This window comes from Rattus rattus, chromosome 9, assembly GCF_011064425.1.
Source record: "Rattus rattus isolate New Zealand chromosome 9, Rrattus_CSIRO_v1, whole genome shotgun sequence".
NCBI lineage: Eukaryota > Metazoa > Chordata > Mammalia > Rodentia > Muridae > Rattus > Rattus rattus.
The window spans coordinates 64,331,355-64,351,509 of NC_046162.1; the positions used below are offsets into that span (position 1 = coordinate 64,331,355).

The following is a 20,155-nucleotide window of genomic DNA, read 5'->3' on the forward strand; positions in this document are numbered from 1 at the left end:
AGACTTCTCACTTGTCTTCAGGATGCTGCTGACTTACCCCAGCATCCTTCTCCTCTCCACTTACAAACAGGGGAAGAAGCCTCCCCCAAATCACAGAACAAAGACAATAAAGATATAATCTATTTTCACAACCAATTGCGGGGGAAGATAACTTTTCAGATAATACCAAATGGCAAGGTTTTTAATACTAGAAGGCCCAGGAGAAACAGCTCTTCTCAAGGAGGTCACTAGAAATGAGATATATGGCCTCCTTCCTCAGTCCAACAAAGAGACAGCTCTCATGACATGTACACATACACACTTGTGTGTATACACACACACAAGTAAATATTTTTAGAGAAACAAATGCAATCCAATTAACTATGCCAGTTGCCCATCACCAACTGGGATGTGCTGGAGACATTGCTGTTTTCCAGGACAGTTTTCCAGAGCCCCACCCATGGCTCTGCGGTCTGGGCTCTACAGAGCAGCAGCCAACAGACACTCAGTGACTAGGACTACGGAGTCAAGGGCAGCTGGGGAGAACAGGCAGAGAGCAAGCAGCAGAACAGGCAAGACTTCCCAACACTGTGACAGAGAGGGAAGACAGGAGAAACAGGAGACGTTAAGATGGAATGCTGACTGAAACTCACTGCTCTGGACTTAGAACTTATACGAGATCTTCTACCTCGTCAGAAAGCATCCAGATTCTCTGAAGAGAATGCTATGAATCTATCATAGTCACTCTGAAGTGAGCCACCCGTGTTATACCTATATTGACACCTCATTTTCTGGTCCACATAGCTTGTGACACCCTGCAGCCCCAAGGTCCAGGGTTCTGTGTCCTAATTAGGTGCTTCTGAGAGTACCAAGGTGGGAAGAGAGCAGCAAGGCAGCTCAGGGAGCAAAGGGAACAAGCACCTGGAACAGGAAATACCAATGCCTTGCAATGCTGTCTTCTCAAACCTTCCTCAAATAGGGACGTGAGGAGACCAGAGATGCCTTGTGCTACCACTTAAAGCAGCTGTTGCTCCTCGATATCCATTACCAGGACACAGAGAGCTGTGTGACGGAGAGCTACACTGTGCACAGCACACTTTCTGCTGTCCATGGGCAACTCCATCCAGACCCATGACATCCAGAAACCCAAGGGGGCCCAGGTGACATTCTCAACAGGACTGGGCAAGAAGCACAGAGGCACCCAAACAATATGTGGCCAAGGTCTCTAGGCAAAGAAGGAGCCAAAGTTTGAAGATGCCAGTTACTTCTAGTTACTGTACGTCCATTTGTAAGACATTCTCAACCAGACACTCACCCCCTATGTGAGGATGAGTCCTATGTAAGGAGAAAATAACATCCACACATCACCTAAGAATTCATTCAAAGACAGCCCAGTACCTCAGGGTTTCTGCCCTGGTGTCTCTAGAGTACAGGAGAAAGTGGTTCCTCCCCACAGCCTGGCTTTGCAGAAGGGAAACAAAATCTGTCGTTTTTGTCAATTTTATGGGGCTTGTAAAGCACAAATGACAATATACACCCACCCATGACCTACAATCCCATGTCAGGTATTTACACAGAGAAGTGAAACTGTACCCCACAGGAAGACGTTTCCACAAACAGCAGCTTTAATCACCAAACAGTGGGACTGATCCAAATCCACATCTGAGGGCATTAATGCACTCAGACAGAGAAGAAGAATAAACTGCTAATGCAGGTGACACTAAGAAGGAAGCCAGACACAAGCTGAGAGGACAGTGGAAGGCAGAACAGCGATTGCACTGTATGAAGGTCAGGATGGGCAAAACAACCCAATGACAGACTGAGAGGACTGAGGAAGCCAGTGAGGCTGGGAGTATGATTTAAAGGTGGCCAGCCACGCACAAGGCCTTGGGTTGGAGTCCCAACATCACAGCAAAGGGCAGAAGAGAGCTGTGCAGGTTTTAATGTTCTTGTTGTGAGTGCTGATTAAACAGGAGCACACGACCATCAAAGCTCATCGAGCTAAAACTCTAGCTCTGCATTTACTGCATGCAAAGGACATCTAAAGGCTACGGGAGGGGGACAGCATGTAGAGTAGCATTCAAAAAAGAGATGAGCTAAGTTTTCAAAAGATGTGACACATGCAGGAGTGAGCACAGAACAGGTCCTGTGACTACCAGCCCCAATGTTCTGAATGTGGACCACTAAGCCCTAGCAGGAAGGGTTGAGTCTCAGGCCAGACAGGGCACAGGTGAGATGCCACAGCACGTTCAGACATACTCTACTCAGAACACAAGCCCCGTGCTGAGTACCAGAACTCTACCACCAATAAGCACACAGCAATGAAAACAGGTACTGAGGAGCAGCAGAGCCTGCTGGGAAATCTAGACAAAACCCATGCTCTCTGAGGAGAAAATCCCAGGCCTTACTGCCTTACCAAAGAACCTGCATAGGAAGAAGACTGCCCAAGAGACAGCTACAAGTGCACACCTTCTCAGCCCAGGAAGAAGCTGGGTATCATGAGGGGGAAGAGATGGCTGTGCTGGACTTGGCAGGAGCAAGGGTCATTCTGGGGTTCCACCATCTCCAGCTGAGCGACTATGGGAACGGCCAGCCTCGGCATGCTTCTGGACTCTTGACTCCAACACAGAAAGTCACACAGGCCCCTAGTAGCACCTGCTACCCTCTAAAGCCACTCTTCTACCCCAAGAAGCTACTAATCTACAATGTTCAGGGACAGAAAAAGAACTGGAAAGTGGAGGCAGGGGTCAACCATGGGTAACACAGAGGGGTCTCAAAAGACCTAAAGGACACTTTTATATACTGTCCTCAAATCTGTCCTTCTAAGGGTAGAACTATAATTTCAATGAAATATCTGTTGTTTTTCCACAGAATCTAAGGTGCCCTGGGTCGTGCAAGGCACTCCTTACGTACAAGGAGCACTGTTTTATGTACTGCTAAGAGAACAAATGCTTTCTCCTGTGGGATCTCTACCTGGCACTCAGTAAAAGCTAGTCAATAAAAGCTAAACTCGGGTGTTTGTAATCCTTACAAAACTGAGAAGAAGCACCCTGGGCTGCCTGACCACTCTGCTGAACCAGCTTCCCTGTGTAGTGGCACCCATGGCTGCCCTGTGGGCAGAGCTATGAAGGGAGTAGTGTCTTCTGTGTGGCCTAGACTCTTCTCGGTCACATGTTCTAAAGCTCACATGGACTCAGAACTCAGCCTCCACAGGCAGGCCTCTTGGCCAACTAACTGTAACCATGCAACACGACGGCAGTGTCAGTCAGCTTGAGCATTAGATACCTTGATCTCAGAAGTGTTTGTGTGGGCTAGGGTAGGCTAGGGTGGGCTAGAGTAGGGACCTGGCCCAGTGAAAGAGCAATCTCCAAGCATGCAGCAGAATCAGCACCAAACCAAGCAGGGACCATGCTAGAGGGCAGATCAAAAGCCCAGTTGGAAAAGACATTGAACAGAATCGAAGAGACATGTGGGCATGAGGAAGTCTCTCAGGCTCTAACTAGATCCAAAAAGGAAGAGGCAGATGGAAGTAGGAAGGGGCAGACCCATTCAAGAATTTTTCAAAAAGTTCTAATTAAACATCTTCAAGTTGTTGGACCATGAGCCTAGATAAGACAGAACGCAGGAGAAACAGTACTCAGGCAGGTAAAGAAGTGTTCTGCTGGCTTCATCACTGTCTTCCAGGTTTAAATATACGTGAAGCTACAACCTGTGGCAGTGAAGCCACATGCACGGCAAGGTAAAGTACTTTCAGGTAACTGCACCATTTGGACAGCAGTATAAGTCCATGTGCCTGTGTATTGTATGTATGTGTGTGCCCGTGTGTGCCTGGGTGTGTCTAAGCTGGGATCCCACAGCACTCTAGTCACACAGAGCTTGATGCTTTCTGTAGGTGACTGCAGAATCATCTCCACAACTGGCTTTTTCTAAAATGTGTGTAAGCTTTCCAAAGAGTGGGTGGTCAGAGATGGTGACTCCTTTGCGCTCTCATTGGCTACAATGGCAGCTTAGGTTTGTAAGCTTGGAACTGGTTTTCAGATCTAAATTCCACATCCAGAGGATGCTGTAACACCCTGGCCTTTGGGGACAGGGCAAGACAGGAAGTGTGTGGGCAGCGCTGACTAAGAAGCCTTTCAACTGAAGAGCATCCATTTGGAATTGTCCCTGAACACACTGCACACACGGAAAAGCTGTCAGGCAAGAAGAGGGCAGAGAGGGGAAAACACAGGCTGGAGCACAGAGGGCAGAGAGGAGGAAAACACAGGCTGGAGCATGGTTATGGCCAGAGCAGAAATACAATCAAAATGTTTGTCCTGGGGACAGCTGCTAACATCTGGGCAGGAAGCAGCTAAGGGAGACTATCACAGCACAATGGTTAACCCCAAGACAGCCACACGATGCAAATACACCATCTTACAAACTTAATGAGGACGGGGCAAAGTGTATCACACAAGAGTATGAGTCACTGTCAGTATGAGTCAGCCAGCTACAATTCTGCCAGTGGCTAGGCGTCCTCATTTGCAGTTTGTCAGAGAAACACAAACAGGTGGGTGATGCCCAAGCTCTGGCCCCACAGAGAATCGAGCTATTTTGGAGGAAAGAGAAGGCCTCCAGCAGAGGAAGCTAAACCAGGAGGATGGCACAGTCATGACGTGAGGACAGCCTCCCAAAGGGTTACAGCAATGCCATGACAGGGCTATGTCCAGATCATGTCCTATCAAAGTGTGACTGCCCCAAGCTGAGGGCCACCGCTACTTGTCCAAGGCAGGCTACTCCACAGTGATCTCTGACCTCCCACCCAAGGCTACTCCACAACACACACGCGCACGCACGTGCCCACGCCCACGCCCACACACAGGTGCCCCTGAACCCCATTAGGTTCTTTTCAGGTTGTCCACATGTGACTCTGAAGATCCCAAGTAAGGTAGAACACACTTCACAGCAGTACCAGTGTTCAACACATCCCACTGTAAATCCAATAGAGAACTCCAGGGTGAGGCAGGGAGGAGAACTAATATCATTCTTTCCACCCCACTCCTCCCTTAGAGCAGAGGCAAGCATGTAGAGCCTTCTGACAACAGGAACTAGGAAAAGAGGCTAGGAGGACCACAAGCCCATCACCAGGGCTCTGACTACAGGCTGGGGAAGGAGAGAACTTGGCCCCTAAAAAGTTTCCCAACAACCTGAAGCTACCCTACCTAAGGCCCAGACCCTAACTGCAACCCTAAACATGGACGTACCCATAAGCACTGGTCTCTGCAAACAACATCTAGGCCTAAACCCCATGGGACAAGCCTGTACGTCCAACAGAAAAAAACGTGTCTGTCCCTGGCCATCTCATCAACTCTAGTTCCTAGAAAGCAGTTCACAAGGCATGTGTGCAGTCCATGGGTACGTACAACCCTATCGCAAAGATGGCTAGCGATGGCTGCTCTTTAGAGAAGGAATGAGCCCAGGAGCCTTGCTTTGCTGGAGAGAGACCCTACTTCCCAAGTCTACTGCTTGTCAAGAAAATCTATAAAGACAAGTTTCCTTTGTTGACTACAAATCTACTGTGGCAGATACAAGAACGCACTGCAAAGGAGCTAAGATTTAAGAGCTGCTCTCTACAGCTTCAGAACGCAGGAGTGTGGCTCCTGTGGACCAGTCCACTCCCTGCAAATCTACGATGACTACACAGAACCTTTGCCACTCCTGCTTGCCAAGATGAGAAGGAGCTCCTATGGTAAAGTACATTTGCAGCAAAAAGCCTGTCCCCTTCCCTGGTAACTGGACCCATTCAGTGGTCACCTCAGCTCCCTGCCAACTGTTCAGGTGCAGCAAAGCTTGAACCCCCCACAGTAAATGGCAATGATTCCCACAGACCTTACCTGGAAGCCACAAGAAGAGCTGGAACCCACCCCCAGCAGAGGCATGGTGCCCCCCACCCTCAGCAGGAACATGGTGCCCCCATCCCCAGCAGAGGCATGGTGCCCCCCACCCTCAGCAGGAACATGGTGCCTCCCACCCTCAGCAGGAACATGGTGCACCCCATCCCCAGCAGGGGCATGGTGCCCACCCCCTCAGCAGGGGTATGGTGCCCCCACCCCCAGCAGGGGCATGGTGCCCCCCAACCCCCAGCAGAGGCATGGGTGCCCCCCACCCCCAGCTTTAGGGAAAGGAGACCTGGCGAGTGTCTATCATGTCAGCTACCTCAGCTCCTAACTTGCACCTTGTACTAAACTGCCAGCACCTCAATCTGTCAGACAAATTCTTAAAAGCCCAAAGCCTTTGCTCTCAGCTCCCAATAAAACTTCCTCTTGAGGCTCATCGTGAAATAAGGGGCCTTTACTGCTGAATTTTCAACTGAAGCCATGGCTGGCATTTTCCCTTCACTCTCCTGCAAAGCTAAAGTCTGTTACCTAACGCTAATAAGGAAAGTATTAAATGGAACTAGGAACAGATATCCCACCAGGGCAAACCCATAAACTATCAATCAGCCAGGCAAGGAAATATGGCCCAATACAGAGTCTGGCAGCCTCTGAAAATAAAATCACAATGGCTTCTCTAAATTCTTTACTGAACCAAATTCACCTTTATCAAAGTATCTGATTTTGAATAATCACAGCTAGAAAATGAGGAAATGTAGAAGCTGTGGCACAAGCAACAGAATGAGCAGTGTGCCAGGCACCCCTGGTTCCTTAGGGTGCAGTCAGTTTTCTGCTCTTCTTGCTATGGAGATTAACACTGCTGTTTGTTCCCGCCCACGCCAATGTGCAGACTGCTGTGACTTCAGCAAACATGAATGGAATGACCTCACTGCAGACTGCCTGACCTCTGTGAGTGGTGCAATAAAGCATACAGAGGGAGAGAAAACTGTATCCAGGGTCCTTCCATCAGAGGTCTCGGATTTTAATAACACCCCATTGTTTTGTTGCAGATGGCACATCAACCTCTCTTTATTACTGCAGAAGCACAAGAGCTCTGTAGAGGACAATAAAGTGGTTCATGTTTAGCTTTGCCATGTTTCAAAGGATCCTGATTTACAGTTAGGGACCAGGTACCTTGCACCACACATCTGAGCTAGGTAATTGCCTCCAGTTCTGTGCAAACTTCTCCTCAGCAGGAAGTCTGCACCTACTGAGAGGATTCCTCACTCTACCCACAGCCATAGAAAGGATCTAAGCAGAAATGCACTCCATGCTCACCAAGCTCGTTACAGCACATCCCTGCACTTGGCACTCTCCAGCCAGTCAGAGGCTCACTGGTGACAACTTTTACCTCAGGCTTGTTTCTAAAATGGAGATATCCCACTAATGGTTCATATCAGGAAATTCTGTGACACTTTTAGCACGTGTAAAATGAATGTATCAGTTCTGGCATTAAAGAAGAAATTTGGGGTTGGGGATTTAGCTCAGTGGTAGAGCACTTGCCTAACAAGCGCAAGGCCCTGGGTTCGGTCCCCAGCTCTAAAAAAAAAAAAAAGAAGAAGAAGAAGAAGAAATTTATGGCTCCAGTTTGGCCTCCCAGATATGGAGAAAGATGTACTCTAACATACGGCCTCTCGCTAAGCTGCAGTTCCACTGTCTGTACAAAGCCAACTGGAATCCCACCTCTCTTCTTATACCAACATCTTTCCCTAAGCATCCTATAGACATGAAACTATGCTCACCTCAAACTCTTTGGTGTCTCTAACCCCTTGCTATCTCTAGCCAAGTCTCCCTGACCTGAAACCACTGCACCCAACTTGTCCAGTGTGGCTCCTCTTCTGCCTCCTCCTACATGAGACACAGACTGCCATCCTGTCTGGGTCACTTACTGCAGGTAGTGTGACCTGCCTGAAGTCATAATGCTGCAGAACAGATTTGCTCTAGGACAGAGACTTAGACTTAAAAGAACCAGAGAGATGGCTCAGTGAAGACCACCTCTTCCTCCAGAAGACTGAGGTTCAAGCCGCAGCAACCACATGGCTTCTCACAACCATTTGTAACTCCAGGATTCGGGGAATCCACTGTCTTCTTCGGGCTTCAGAGAGTACTACATGCAGGCAAAGCACCCATACACAAAAACCAGTTTAAGAAAAAAGAAACAAGCTGTGTATGGTGCCACAGTCCTTTAATTTTAATACTTGGAGGCAGAGGCAAGTGGATCTCTGAGTTAGAGGCCAGCCTGGTCTACAGAGTGAGTTCTAGGACAGCCAGGGCCACACAGAGACCCTGTCTCAAAATGAAAGAGGGAAGGGAGAGGGGGAAGGGGGAAGGGATGGAGAAGGAAGTGGAAAGGAAGGAGGAACGAAGAGGGAAGGGAGGGGGAAGGAAGGAGGGAGAGGGAAGGATCCTAGAAGAAGATCCTGATTTGAAAGATTCTGCTCACTGTCTGCTAATGTTGTGTACTAGCTAAAAGCCAAGCTGTGTGAATAATAACCCAAGACAGACAGACAGACAGGAATACACACACACACACACACACACACACACACACACACACACACACACACGACATACATATTACTAATGTGCTGAAACCTTGAAAGTTAAACCAAGAAGACTACTTCCTCATGGACTAACTCTCTAAAAGAACAACCATAGGAGCAGCAAAAGAACACTGAGAACACAGAAGACCTGAAGCAATCTGGTGACTTAGGTTTCCCTATCAAAACTGACATTGGCCACCAGGTTCTCTCTACATCCCTCAGTCCCTACCTGCTTCAGGCTGGCACACCCAGACCCCTACCCTGAACTCTCCAGTCCAGGGAGCTGGGCTACTACTCTTCCCCATATAATGCAACCATTTTGGTTACCTTCCCTCTTTGTGCCTTTTGGGACTCCTGACAGATGCACCTGGTTTCTCTCCCTCTCTGCCTACACATAGCACACAGCTCAGTCTGGCCCTGAACACACTGAACTCCCAGCTGTCCCTACCTCTGCCTGGGCTCTCCACTCCTGCCTCTCCCTGTGCCCACTTGTTTGTAATAAATTCCCCCACACTGACCCAGGAATAATCATGTCTCCCCTTCTTTTCATTTCTTTTACTCATTCATTTGGTGCCAAAAACCGGGACCAGACTTGTCCTTTCCTTTTTATTTCTTTTGTCATTATTCAGTAATACTCTATAAATATACACCTGAAAGATCTGAATGTCCACTGTACCCTCAATAAATAAACAATGGTACAAAAGACCTAACTACAGCTGGAGCAACCAAGTCAAAGGTCAAAGGGCCTCTCCATGCACATCACAGAAGCCAAAGATGTCACTGCACGCATGCTCCCTCCAGGGCTGGCCACCAGATGACACACTGGACACTGCAAAACTTCAAAGAAGACAACCTTTCACTGGGACAATGGCATCTCAATTACTTTTGAAGGAATATATACATCGATAACTCTCCACTCTTCACTCAGCTGCCAAATGCACTACACTCTCTGGAATTTTCATGTAAACCCCAGAAGTAACAGATTGGAAAGACAAAGGCAAACGTGTTCTGTGTGGCCTCGAAAGAAAAGGCCCAAATGTAAAGCACAAAGACCCAGAAATCGCCCCCAACTCCCGGGCAAGCGCTACAGCATAAATCCCCTAAGAGCACTGCTCAAGACCAGCGTTAAGTGTTTTATTTATGGCTATTCTCTCACTTGAAGAATGTAAATAATGTATAAGAAACTCCTGGATTGCAGATCTGTGGATAAAGAGTTCACAATCAGCCTCGTGGGTAGGCAAGGGTTAAGTGGTGAGGGTCTAAGAATCCTGTGCTTCCCTCCTGCTTCTATGAAAAGGTGGAGGTCAAACAAAGACAGACCCTCAGAAGCACACAACTGGGGTCACCTGATTGTCACCACACCTGCCTCTTAACACACCTGTAGGTGTTTCCAGACTTGTGCTTCACAGAAGGGTGAATACCAAGGCGTTTATTTCAACACCTCAAAATTCTAATTTCCTATTGAATTTACTACATCACCAAAGCAGTTAGGAAGGAAAGTAAAGGCACTCGGCCTTCGGGTCATTGAAAAATAACTAAGATCGCATGGACAATGTGACAGTTAAATCACACCATTTCTCTTTAAAAATAAAAACTGTGGGGGTTGGGGATTTAGCTCAGCGGTAGAGCGCTTGCCTAGCGAGCGCAAGGCCCTGGGTTCGGTCCCCAGCTCCGAAAATAAGATAATAAATAAATAAATAAATAAATAAATAAATAAATAAATAAATAAAAACTGTGAGAAATTAGCAACGAAGACACATTAATTGGTAGCTGACTCCCTAAAAGGAACCCTACCTTCTGTATTAAAGCTAAACTCATAATAGGTGTCTCCCCTTTGAATGCTGGGTGCTCCTTCCCCACAGCTGAACGCTTAAGGAAGAAAAGCTCTATCTAGCTGATGTTGTAGAAAATTCATTGAAAATTCATTTTTCTGTGCAAAATCAAAACCTTGACTTAAGAGTACATAATGAACACCTTTTCTTTTATAAGTTTGCCCGGGAAAGTTGCACCAAATAAACAGAGCACTGGATGCAGCACTCAAGCTCCACTGACTGCTGGAAAGGCTGATGGTGACGCGTGACAGAGGGAGGGAGGGCCTCCAGGAGCAGGCACATACATACTGGATGATCTGAGAGGAAGCCAACATTTTCTCAGGTTCAAACCACAGAACCCATGACTGAGAAAGGAAGGGCAAATGGAGAAGGCTTACCCTTGGCTGCCAGTTCTCATACTGCTTCTGTAGATTTGCACCGATGGTTTCCAGCGCTTTCTGAGGACCCATAGACAGAGGATCTGTCGAAGCAACGAAGAGAAAGTTCAGTAAACATGCGTGTCCTCTCCTGGGGAAGTTCTCACACGGAGTCTTCTCTTCCACACTGCAAGGTCACCTTTGACAGGACACACATCCAGAACTGATAACATACTGAACTGGCTCCACAACCCAGGAGAGGTTGCTACTGCTTGTTCACTAAAAGGCAGCAGGGCAACTGCTCCCTACCATGCTGCACCTGCCATCTTGCCTGATCTTCGGTTCTGCTGCTGCTCTGCCTGTCAGAAAGGCCTGGCTACGCTTCTACCAGGATCCCATATTAAAACTGCAACCCTCCTGTGTGCACAGATGGATAGGAGGGAGGGAGGGACCGAGAGCAACACTTAATGATTTTCACCTAGATTGTAATGCTACTACACACAAAGAAAAATGGCTGGCACAACAACACAGATAGCCTTGGTTTGCTGCTTAGTCATCAAATAGTTTCTATGCTAACAACACTAAGCCTGCAGTTCTCACACCTGTCTCAGGACCCCTAGCCAGTCTTGAAATATCTGATGACCCCAAAATGCTTTTGTCTATTGATAAACACTGAATTAAAATAGGAGTCGGGCAAGCTCAAGGCCAGTCTGTACTTTATAGAGGATAAGCAAGTGAGGGAGAAAAGGAGTATTTGTAGGAAAAATTATTTTACCTTTATTTATTCATTTAACTATGACACCAGAGCTGGGAAGATGGCTCAGCAGTTAGTGCATGTGCTATTCTTGCAGAGCTCTGTTCAATTCCTAGCCCCCTCATCATAACTCACAACCTCCTTAACTCCAGTTCTAGGGGATCCAATGCCCTCCTCCGACCCCCAGCATCAGGCATGCATGCAGTGCAGATGTACATGTGAGAGAAACACTCATGTACGTAAAATAACTTTTAAACTAAGTATGACAAACCCACTATGTCTAAACATGAAAACTATGATCTCCCCAGAAGCTCAGTGAGAACGAGCTGAAGATGTAGCCCAGTTGGTGGAGTACTTTGCCTAGCATTCGCAAAGCTCTGGATTCCATCCTCAATGCTACAAAAGAAACAGGCATGGAGGTGTATCCCTGGAATTCCAGCATTCAGTAGGTAGAGGCAGGAGGATCAGAAGTTCAAGGCCATCCTCATGTATATGTCGAGTTCCCAGCCAGCCTGAGTTTAGGGAGAAGAATGTAGCTGTCTCCAGCACGTAGCTGAACACATGACAGCTGGAGTCCTGACTGGGTCTGTGTCCCCTCAAGCCACCCTCCAACACTTGTGGTTGTAGTTGATGCATACGGAGAAAACTCACGGCACTCGCTCACATACAGTCACAGTAGGAAGAGGAGACCTTAAGCAGGAACTTAGTGGCCATGCCTCTTTCTTCTGCTAAGACATCTCTGTACCATTATTTGATAGATGGCATCTGAATCACGGCACAGCAATGAAGGGCTGGCCTGGTGGCACCCAGGTGGCTCTTTTCCCCATGGTGGCTTTGTGTCACAAGGCAATGACTGTAGCCATTTGTTTTTAGCTACACCATGCAGGTTGCACTTCCAGCCTCCTGCCCAGGGAATCTTTGGATCGTGAATGAAAGATGGACACACATCGGCTTATGGTTAATACGCCATCTAGCTCAATGGCTGGGCACGTCTAGTCCTCCTCCTGCTACCCTAAGCACAATCGGGGAAGTGGCCAGTGGCCACCCGAAATCTCACAGGCTGGTTGGCTTTATCTCCTGCAGCTCCTACACCCATCCGTATCCCACAGCTTCGTGGTGATTCACCCCACCCCCTTGTCCTAGCCCGAGCAACTCTAAGGGTCCCATCCTGTCTCCCTTTGCCCAGCCATTGGTTCCTGGCATCTTTATTGATCAATCAAAAACCAACTGAGCACAGGACCTTTAGTGTTTGGACATGCAGACTCCTGATTAAATCAAAGCATTAGAACAATCTCCAACAAGTGATCCTTTAGAAAACATTAGCTCTCTGAGTGATACAAATCACATTTCATTCCCTGGTGTTGAAAACAAATCCACACTCACTGACACAACACCATCTCATCAGAGAATGCTTCTAGCAAAAAGAAGCCACCAACTCAGAGTCACAGATAAAAATTTCCAAATTCGAATGTTTTATTTGAAATCTCAAATCCTATCATTATCAGCTGATTTCCTCATTCACTTTCTAGAACGCATGTGCCTTTGCTTTGGGTGAAAACAGCAGGCCATGCAAGCAGGAGCAGCTCGGCTCCTGGACTGCTTTGCAGGTGCTCCTTGACGCTGCCATGCACGGTCAGCTCCATCCATGGCTTTTCTCACAGGCTCTAGTTTCATCTACAAAATGTTAAAAGCATCCTTGGCAACTGAACTTTAAGAAAACTGTTATGCATTTCTGGTTTACCAAGGACAGTCTTTTAAAAGTTGGATTTTTTTTTCTCACTTAGTTTTTATTCATAATCATAAACTTAACTCTGCAACTCAGCTAGACTTGGGGGGAATGAGGAAAACATGGAACCCAAGAGTTACACTGAGAGCATAGAAGTCAGTGATCCTGCAAGCAGACTGGGAGGGGCACTCCCTGACTGCAGAAGGGTGTGTGTGTGCTAAGTGTGTGCTAAGATGCAAACAGTGAAAAGCATTAGAGTAAGCAGCAGTCAGCCCTGTCAAGCTTCCAATGAACACTGCCACTCCTGCACCCAAAGCACTACACAGCTTCCACAATGCTCATGCACTCCATCTTGCAGATGAAACCCTGGCCAACAGTGTGTGTGTGTGTGTGTGTGTGTGTGTGTGTGTGTGTGTGTGTGTGTGTGTGTGTGTGTGTGTGTGTGTGTGTCAAGCATTTGCCATAGACAAGATCCCAGGCCTTACACTTCAGGATGAAGTTCTCGTCCTCTGGTAGACTTGCTGCCAGTGCCATTACCCTGTGAAAAGTGGGGCTCCTCTGCAGAGGATGAGGTGGCTGTCTCCTGACAGGGCTTTTAGCACTATTTGATTCTATGTACATTCGTTACTATGAATTTTTTTGATAAGATTAATCACAAGACTTAGTGACAGATTCTGTATCTGGAAGGGAACTTTACAAGCAGTGTGTCCAAACTCTCAGAGGACTTCTCAAGCACAGGTGCTGGAGTTTCTGGGTGCTCCAATTCAAGCTCCAGAAGGACTGGGCACCATGTTGCTGAGTGAAACTGTGAGGACCTATGGGAAATTTGTTCTGACCAACACAAGCTATGACATCAGTCTTCATTTCTCTTTTCTCAATGGGAAGACAGTCCTGGGATCTGAAAACAATCCTGAGGACCCCATCCACAGACCGTGACTAACTACACCACATGGCTAGCAAGAGGCAGAGGCTGGCTATATTACTGAATATCAAAAACACTTTTAAGAGATGGGGCCTCATGCACCTCTAGTGTTTGAAAACCCATTAGGTAGCTGGTAGCAATTTTTTAATTTCTGGCTCTCCTAGGATGTCAGACATGTATCATCACACCCAGTTCATGTAGTGCTGAGAGTCAAATCCAGGACTTGGTGCACTGAATTCAACCAACCAGGCTGTAGCTACAGCCCTGAAGATTACAATTAGAAGCCACCTATGCAGATGAACAGAGAAATCTTTCAAACAGCAGGCCATGCTGTCTGTCGTGGGCATAGGAAACCACTGACACAGTAGAGAGCACAGTCATCCCCCACACTAACTGTGCAGTGACTGCGACAGTGGGGACCTGTGGTTGAGAAAAGAGAACTGGTTTCCTCTATGGAAAGGTAAGTCTGTCTGGCCTCTCTCTGTCAGGGCTCAGAGAGGGCAGGAGTCAGGGGTGTCAGTGCTAAGGAGGATGACACTACCCTTTCCACTTGAACTTCCGCCCACCCCTTCTTCCCAACTAAGGCTGCAGTCACCCCTCATACACCACACAGGACACAGCAGAGACAGTGCTTCCCCACCTTCCTAATCTTCAACCCCTTAACACAGCTGCTCATGTTGTCCTGACCCTCCAACCATACAATCTTGTTGCTGTTTCATAACTGAACTTTCGCTACTGTTACAAATCACACAGCTCGTGACACATCTTGACAAGTTGAAAACTCAGCCCTGCAGCAGAGGTAGCCTGCCAACTGCTCATCTTCCACCACTGGCCTCAATCAGAGCACCCACTGATCCACAGAAGGGACCAAGTGAGTCTGCTGTGTGGCGGTTTCCACGACAGGGAAACATTGTATGTGCCAGGGAGATTCTTAAGATAGAAGGCAAACAACTCAAATAGCTTCAAAGTCCCTGAAACTGACCAGTTTCACTAGGCCCTGCCTTCCCCCAAGAGTAAGCGGTAAAGGCTGCTGAGAGTCTCTCTCAAAGGAGCTGTTAAGACAACAGACAGCTGGGCATGGTGGTGCAAGTCTTTAATCCCAGCACTCAAGAGGCAGGGGCAGGCCAGCCTGCTGTACAGAATGAGTACTAGGACAGCCAGGACTACACAGACAAGAGAAAAGGGGGAGGGAGGAAAGGAAAAAGGGAGGGAGAAGGCAAGCAGCCTGAAAGAGGTCAGCAAGGTGGCTCAGAAGAGGCTCTGGCCGGCTGAGCTACCTGGGCAGACACTCTCAGAGTCAGTTCTGTGCCTATAAGTAGCTCACCCCGACTCCTGTAAGCAAGCAACTCCAGTAAAACTCATTAAACCATAAAGTAAGATCTTGACCCATACTTCGGTCTGTCATGGGACTCCCTATCAGGGATGAATAGGGGAGTGTGCAGTCTCACGCCCCATTCTCTCTCTCTCTCTCTCTCTCTCTCTCTCTCTCTCTCTCTCTCTCTCTCTCTCATCTCTCAGAAAGGCAGTCATACAACAGGCTAGGCTACCGCTGTCACTTCTGATCTACTAGAAATCCCTGCAGTCAATTAATTTTATTTCCTCCGGAAAATATGCCAGTGCGCGGGAGAAGAGCCATGGAGGGAGAGCAAACAGTAAGGAGAACAGAAAGGGTCACCTGACATCACCAGCAGAGATTAACTGGGTGTGCTGACCAGTGTCAAGTGAACTAGGAAGGCAGTGATGATGGTCGGCATCACTGTAAAACTCTTGGCTTTTAAAGGCTTCTCTCATCTATAGATCTTCAGCATAGACCCACTGAATTGCACACTTAACATCATGTGGAGGGCATGTGGCTAAGCACCCCTAACCCAGGAGAGCCGAAGCTGTCTGCTGACCTGGCCTACAGTCCCATAGGCTGCCCATCAGCACCAGCAGGACTGCTCACTCTCTCTCCTTTACTCTCTCTCTCTCTCTCTCTCTCTCTCTCTCTCTCTCTCTCTCTCTCTCTCTCTCTCTCTCACACACACACACACACACACACACACACCCCACACACACACACACACCCCTTGATGCACTGCCCACCAGACTTTCCTTCCAAAGAACCACTGTCATCCCTGACACTCCAGGAAGGCTCTGAGAGATACCACCTGTGTGGACTCCTGTATCTGGTCCTACTCTGAAAAGCAGGGTCACCCCTAAGGAGGAAAGAAGCCAGCTGAGCCCACTTGACACTCCTACTCAGATGAGAATCAAATAAGAAAACGTGCTGCCACGAGCCATCAAAGGCACTGGGAATGTGGGCTTCTGGTTCTGTTGTGCTGGGTCTGGGGTGGCCATGAGAATCTGCCCACAACTGGGATCAAGTGCAGCTCCTCTCGTGTGCAGGCTGCCACAGGAAAAACACAAGAGCAGGAGCAGCACACAGAGCCTGAGGCTCTAGGAGCCCTTGCATTCTCTGTGCCTGTGTTAGCAGACACTTAAACACCCGCTAATTGACTTATTAGCTGAGCACTGCCTACTGCATGGAGTGTAAATCACAGAGTGTCTTTCAAGGATTCCGCCATTAATTAGTTGTGTAACCTTGAATGGCTAATTTTTGATTGAGAAAATACATAATAGCAAAAGGGTTACTTTGAAATTAGGGATGGCTCTTGATGACTGTATCTTATTAATCATAATGCCATCCTTCCATTTTATAATTAGTGGCACACACTGTGGGGCCCGTCTCCTGACTGAGCTTCAGAGAAAAAGCCCAGCCACCAGGCTCCGCAGAGCTGAGCAGACCCACTCCTGGGTCTGACCAGTGGTGGGACCTTCAGCCCTGGAGCAGGACAGGATCTTAGGGCAAAAGCTACCAAACACAGCTGGTCTTGTTCCCAAAAGCCTCATATCCTGCATGCCTACAGAATGATAAAAACCAGGAGCTGCAATACTTTACAACCTGGTGGGGGAGAGGGGAGGGAGGAGGAGGGGGGAGTGGCTAGATCCCTGACTTAAAATACAGCCTGGGGGGCGGGGGGTGTCTACTGGAAAGGCCTGAGGAGGAAACCACAGCAGTTATGCTATCCTCCCTTGAAGGGGACAGGGACACTACCTTAAGCTACCAGAATAGAGACTACAGTACTCTAAACCAAGAGCCCAAAAAGCAGAGACTCCAACTGCCTCTGTGGTTATGCCACTGCCCAGAGAGCCCCGGTCACAGCAAACCCCACTGCCTGCCTGGGGCTCCAAGCTCAGCCAGCCCAAGGTCACTGCTCTGCTGTGCAGCCATGCCCATGTGACCTTCACCATAGCATTCTCCAGATCCAGGCCACTCAGGTGACCTCTTACTACATCCAGGATCATCTACCAAGCTAGTAGCAGGCTCTGTGCATGTGCTCTGCAACCAAAGCCAAGAGCAGATGCACTCACTGTCTTCAGTTCATCTGAAGAGCTTCTGGGCAACAGGGGCCACGTGTCTCCCAAATCGCTTTGGGGTACCAGAATCTCCATGCTTCTGACAGCCAAACTACTACAAGCTAGAACAGAGACAGCCCATCCCACCTTCTCTGCTCAGCGGCTGGCTCCGTACTCTGCTCTCAGGCAAGCAGTCCCCACAAGCAGGGGCACCCCATTTAGTGGACCATTTTTAGTATTACTGCTGTAGCATTTAATGTCAGTTATAAAACCAAACGGCCTCTCCCTGCTTTTCTGAAAAGAGACAGGCTTCGATGCCAGAAGACAAAACAGCATTTTTAAAGCAGAGGAATGAGGGAAAAACAATGGCTCCCCAAGAGCTTACAATTCCTGGAGACCAGCCAACGATGCTTTTACTCCATGATATTCACAGCTCACATCGTACCACCTGGGACAGGTGACAGGGGCCTGTGCCTTACTTCCTCCACAGAGGCACTGACTGACGTGCTCTCCAGGTGGCCTTGGGATCCTCTCTGGCTCAAGCTCAGGTGGTGCAAACACAAGAAACACCACACATGGGTCCTGGTGTCCTTTGAGATCAGAGCAGTCTCACTCCAGCACAGGCAGCTGCGTCTCCCTTCCTACAAGGCCACAGTCACACTCACAGCTTCCAGCAAAGCTCTGGGCTAAGCTTCAACAACTGTCTGACATACTAAAGGTCTAATCTGTTAGATGGAATAAGAACACCATACATTCCACCATCTGACATCTGCTAGACTTCAACCCTAAGCTCACGGACATCCCAGAGGCCAGCACACTCAAAACAGCTAACAAGGCACGGAGGCACGTCTGCTACACGCCCCCTTCAACCACACAGGTGGGCACAAGTGGCCCTGGCCCCTGCTGTGTTGAGAGGAAAGGGAGGGGATACTGTAGAAGGGTGAGCACCAGTTGATACTATGATATAAATATGTCCCCCCAAAATTCCTATCTTAGAACATAACCCCCAAGCATGACAGTGCCAGGAGGGGGAGCAGGAGTGCCTAAGATGAGGGATAGAAACTTTACAAAAAGGGCTGCAAGCTGGGTGTTGGTGGCACATGCCTTTAATCCCAGCACTCAGGAGGCAGAGGCAGGCAGATCTCTCTGAGTTCAAGGCCAGACTGGTCTACAGAGCGAGTTCCAGGACAACCAGGACTACACCAAGAAACCGTGTCTTGGGGGAAAAAAAATTTTAACTAAGGGCTGGGGATGTGGGGGCTGAAAGCAACTAGCTAGCCCCTTTGCTGGGTTCCACCAAGTAAGGAAAGTGTTCAAGGTGACATCTTGGAAGCAGAAACCAAACATACCATCTGCCACCACATGGCTTGAATTTTACAGTCTACAGAACTGTACGAATTACCTAGTCTCCTATATTTTGTTATAGAAGCACAAACTAGGAGTTTTAGGACACTGGGGTTAGAGTTGAGGCATGACAAAAAGCCTGTCAAAGTCTCTGCATGGAGCTGATCGCAGGGTCCCAGTCAATCCCCTTGAGTCATGAGGTAGGTGGCACCATCAGCTCCTCTCAGGAAGACAGAAACTCAAAGCAACTGAGCGGACAGAGAGGCTGGGTGAATGGAGCTGGCATCCTGAGGAAATCATGGTTCTTTGACTTTGGGTGACAGCACAAAATGCTAAGACCAGACACGTAACACAAGTCTGTAGCCTCCTATATAGCCACATACACATCAAAGTCACTGGATGGCAACCGGTACTACAGGTCACCTGGTCTGCTACCGCAAACCAAGCCTGGGTGTGCCTCACAACCTGTACAGCCTCTTGACCAACCCTTGTTCCTCTGACTACTGTAACCTGCCTTCTCTGCTCTCACACGCGCCTTCCTCTCTACACTTCCAGAAGCCTCCTTCTAGTCACTGTTCATGACAAGCACATGCTCACTCAAGTCCCCAGTCTACATAGCATTCTCCACTAAGACCTGCCTTCCCAGCTTTCTAGTAGAGGTCAGCCCCACTCTGACTTAAGAAGAACCTTGTCTATGTAAACTAACCTCCCCCAACCCCTGCTGACCGGCCAAGCACAGCCCCAAGTGCTGACTGGCAACAACGGACTGGATGGTCCCCAAGCACCTTCTCTTGAGAACGGGGCCCAGAAAGGATGCTCAAGTGCTAACGAGCCACGCGTCAGCTCAGACCAATCACAAATGATGGACAGGTAAATGATGTCACCCCACCCGACAGGGCTGGTGAGCACTGCAGGAGCACAGCAGCTCTATTCTGCAGTCCTCTGCCAGTGGTCGGGAGCCATGCTCAGGGTAGATGTGCTGCAGAGGACAGGCGGATTCCTCAGAAGAGACTCTCTGTGGTGGCCCTAACACCAAGAGTTCCAAGCACTCACTGAACCAGGAGAGCGGCCACTGCTCTGCCTGCAACTTTAAAAATCTTTTTTCAAAATAAAGTGTGAAATAACAGATACCAAGCATCAGCTGAAGCCAGCCGTTCACGCTGTTTTTCTTTATCCTGTGTTACCACATCACAAGAGCCCAGAGCAGGCCCAAGTCCCAGTAAAATCCGAACTCAAAGTACTCAATCTAGGAAAAGCGGACGTCCTTCTGAACCGGTTAGCCAGTCGTGGTGGTGCCCACCTGCGATCCAACACTCAGGAGGTGGAGGCAGGGGAGCAAGCCTAGAGAACACAAGAATCCTGTCTTAAAAAGAAAACCCTCATGAGACCAA

General features: G+C 48.4%; 1 protein-coding gene across 1 annotated transcript in view; it reads right to left on the reverse strand.

Annotated features, from left to right (window-relative positions):
* Positions 1-20,155, reverse strand: part of Rptor (regulatory associated protein of MTOR complex 1) — a 293,401-nt gene that overhangs the window by 212,458 nt on the left and 60,788 nt on the right. Inside the window, exon 3 of the mRNA XM_032914128.1 lies at positions 10,641-10,723. Within this exon, the coding sequence (XP_032770019.1) occupies positions 10,641-10,723 (83 nt within the window). The remainder of the gene's footprint in view (positions 1-10,640; positions 10,724-20,155) is intronic.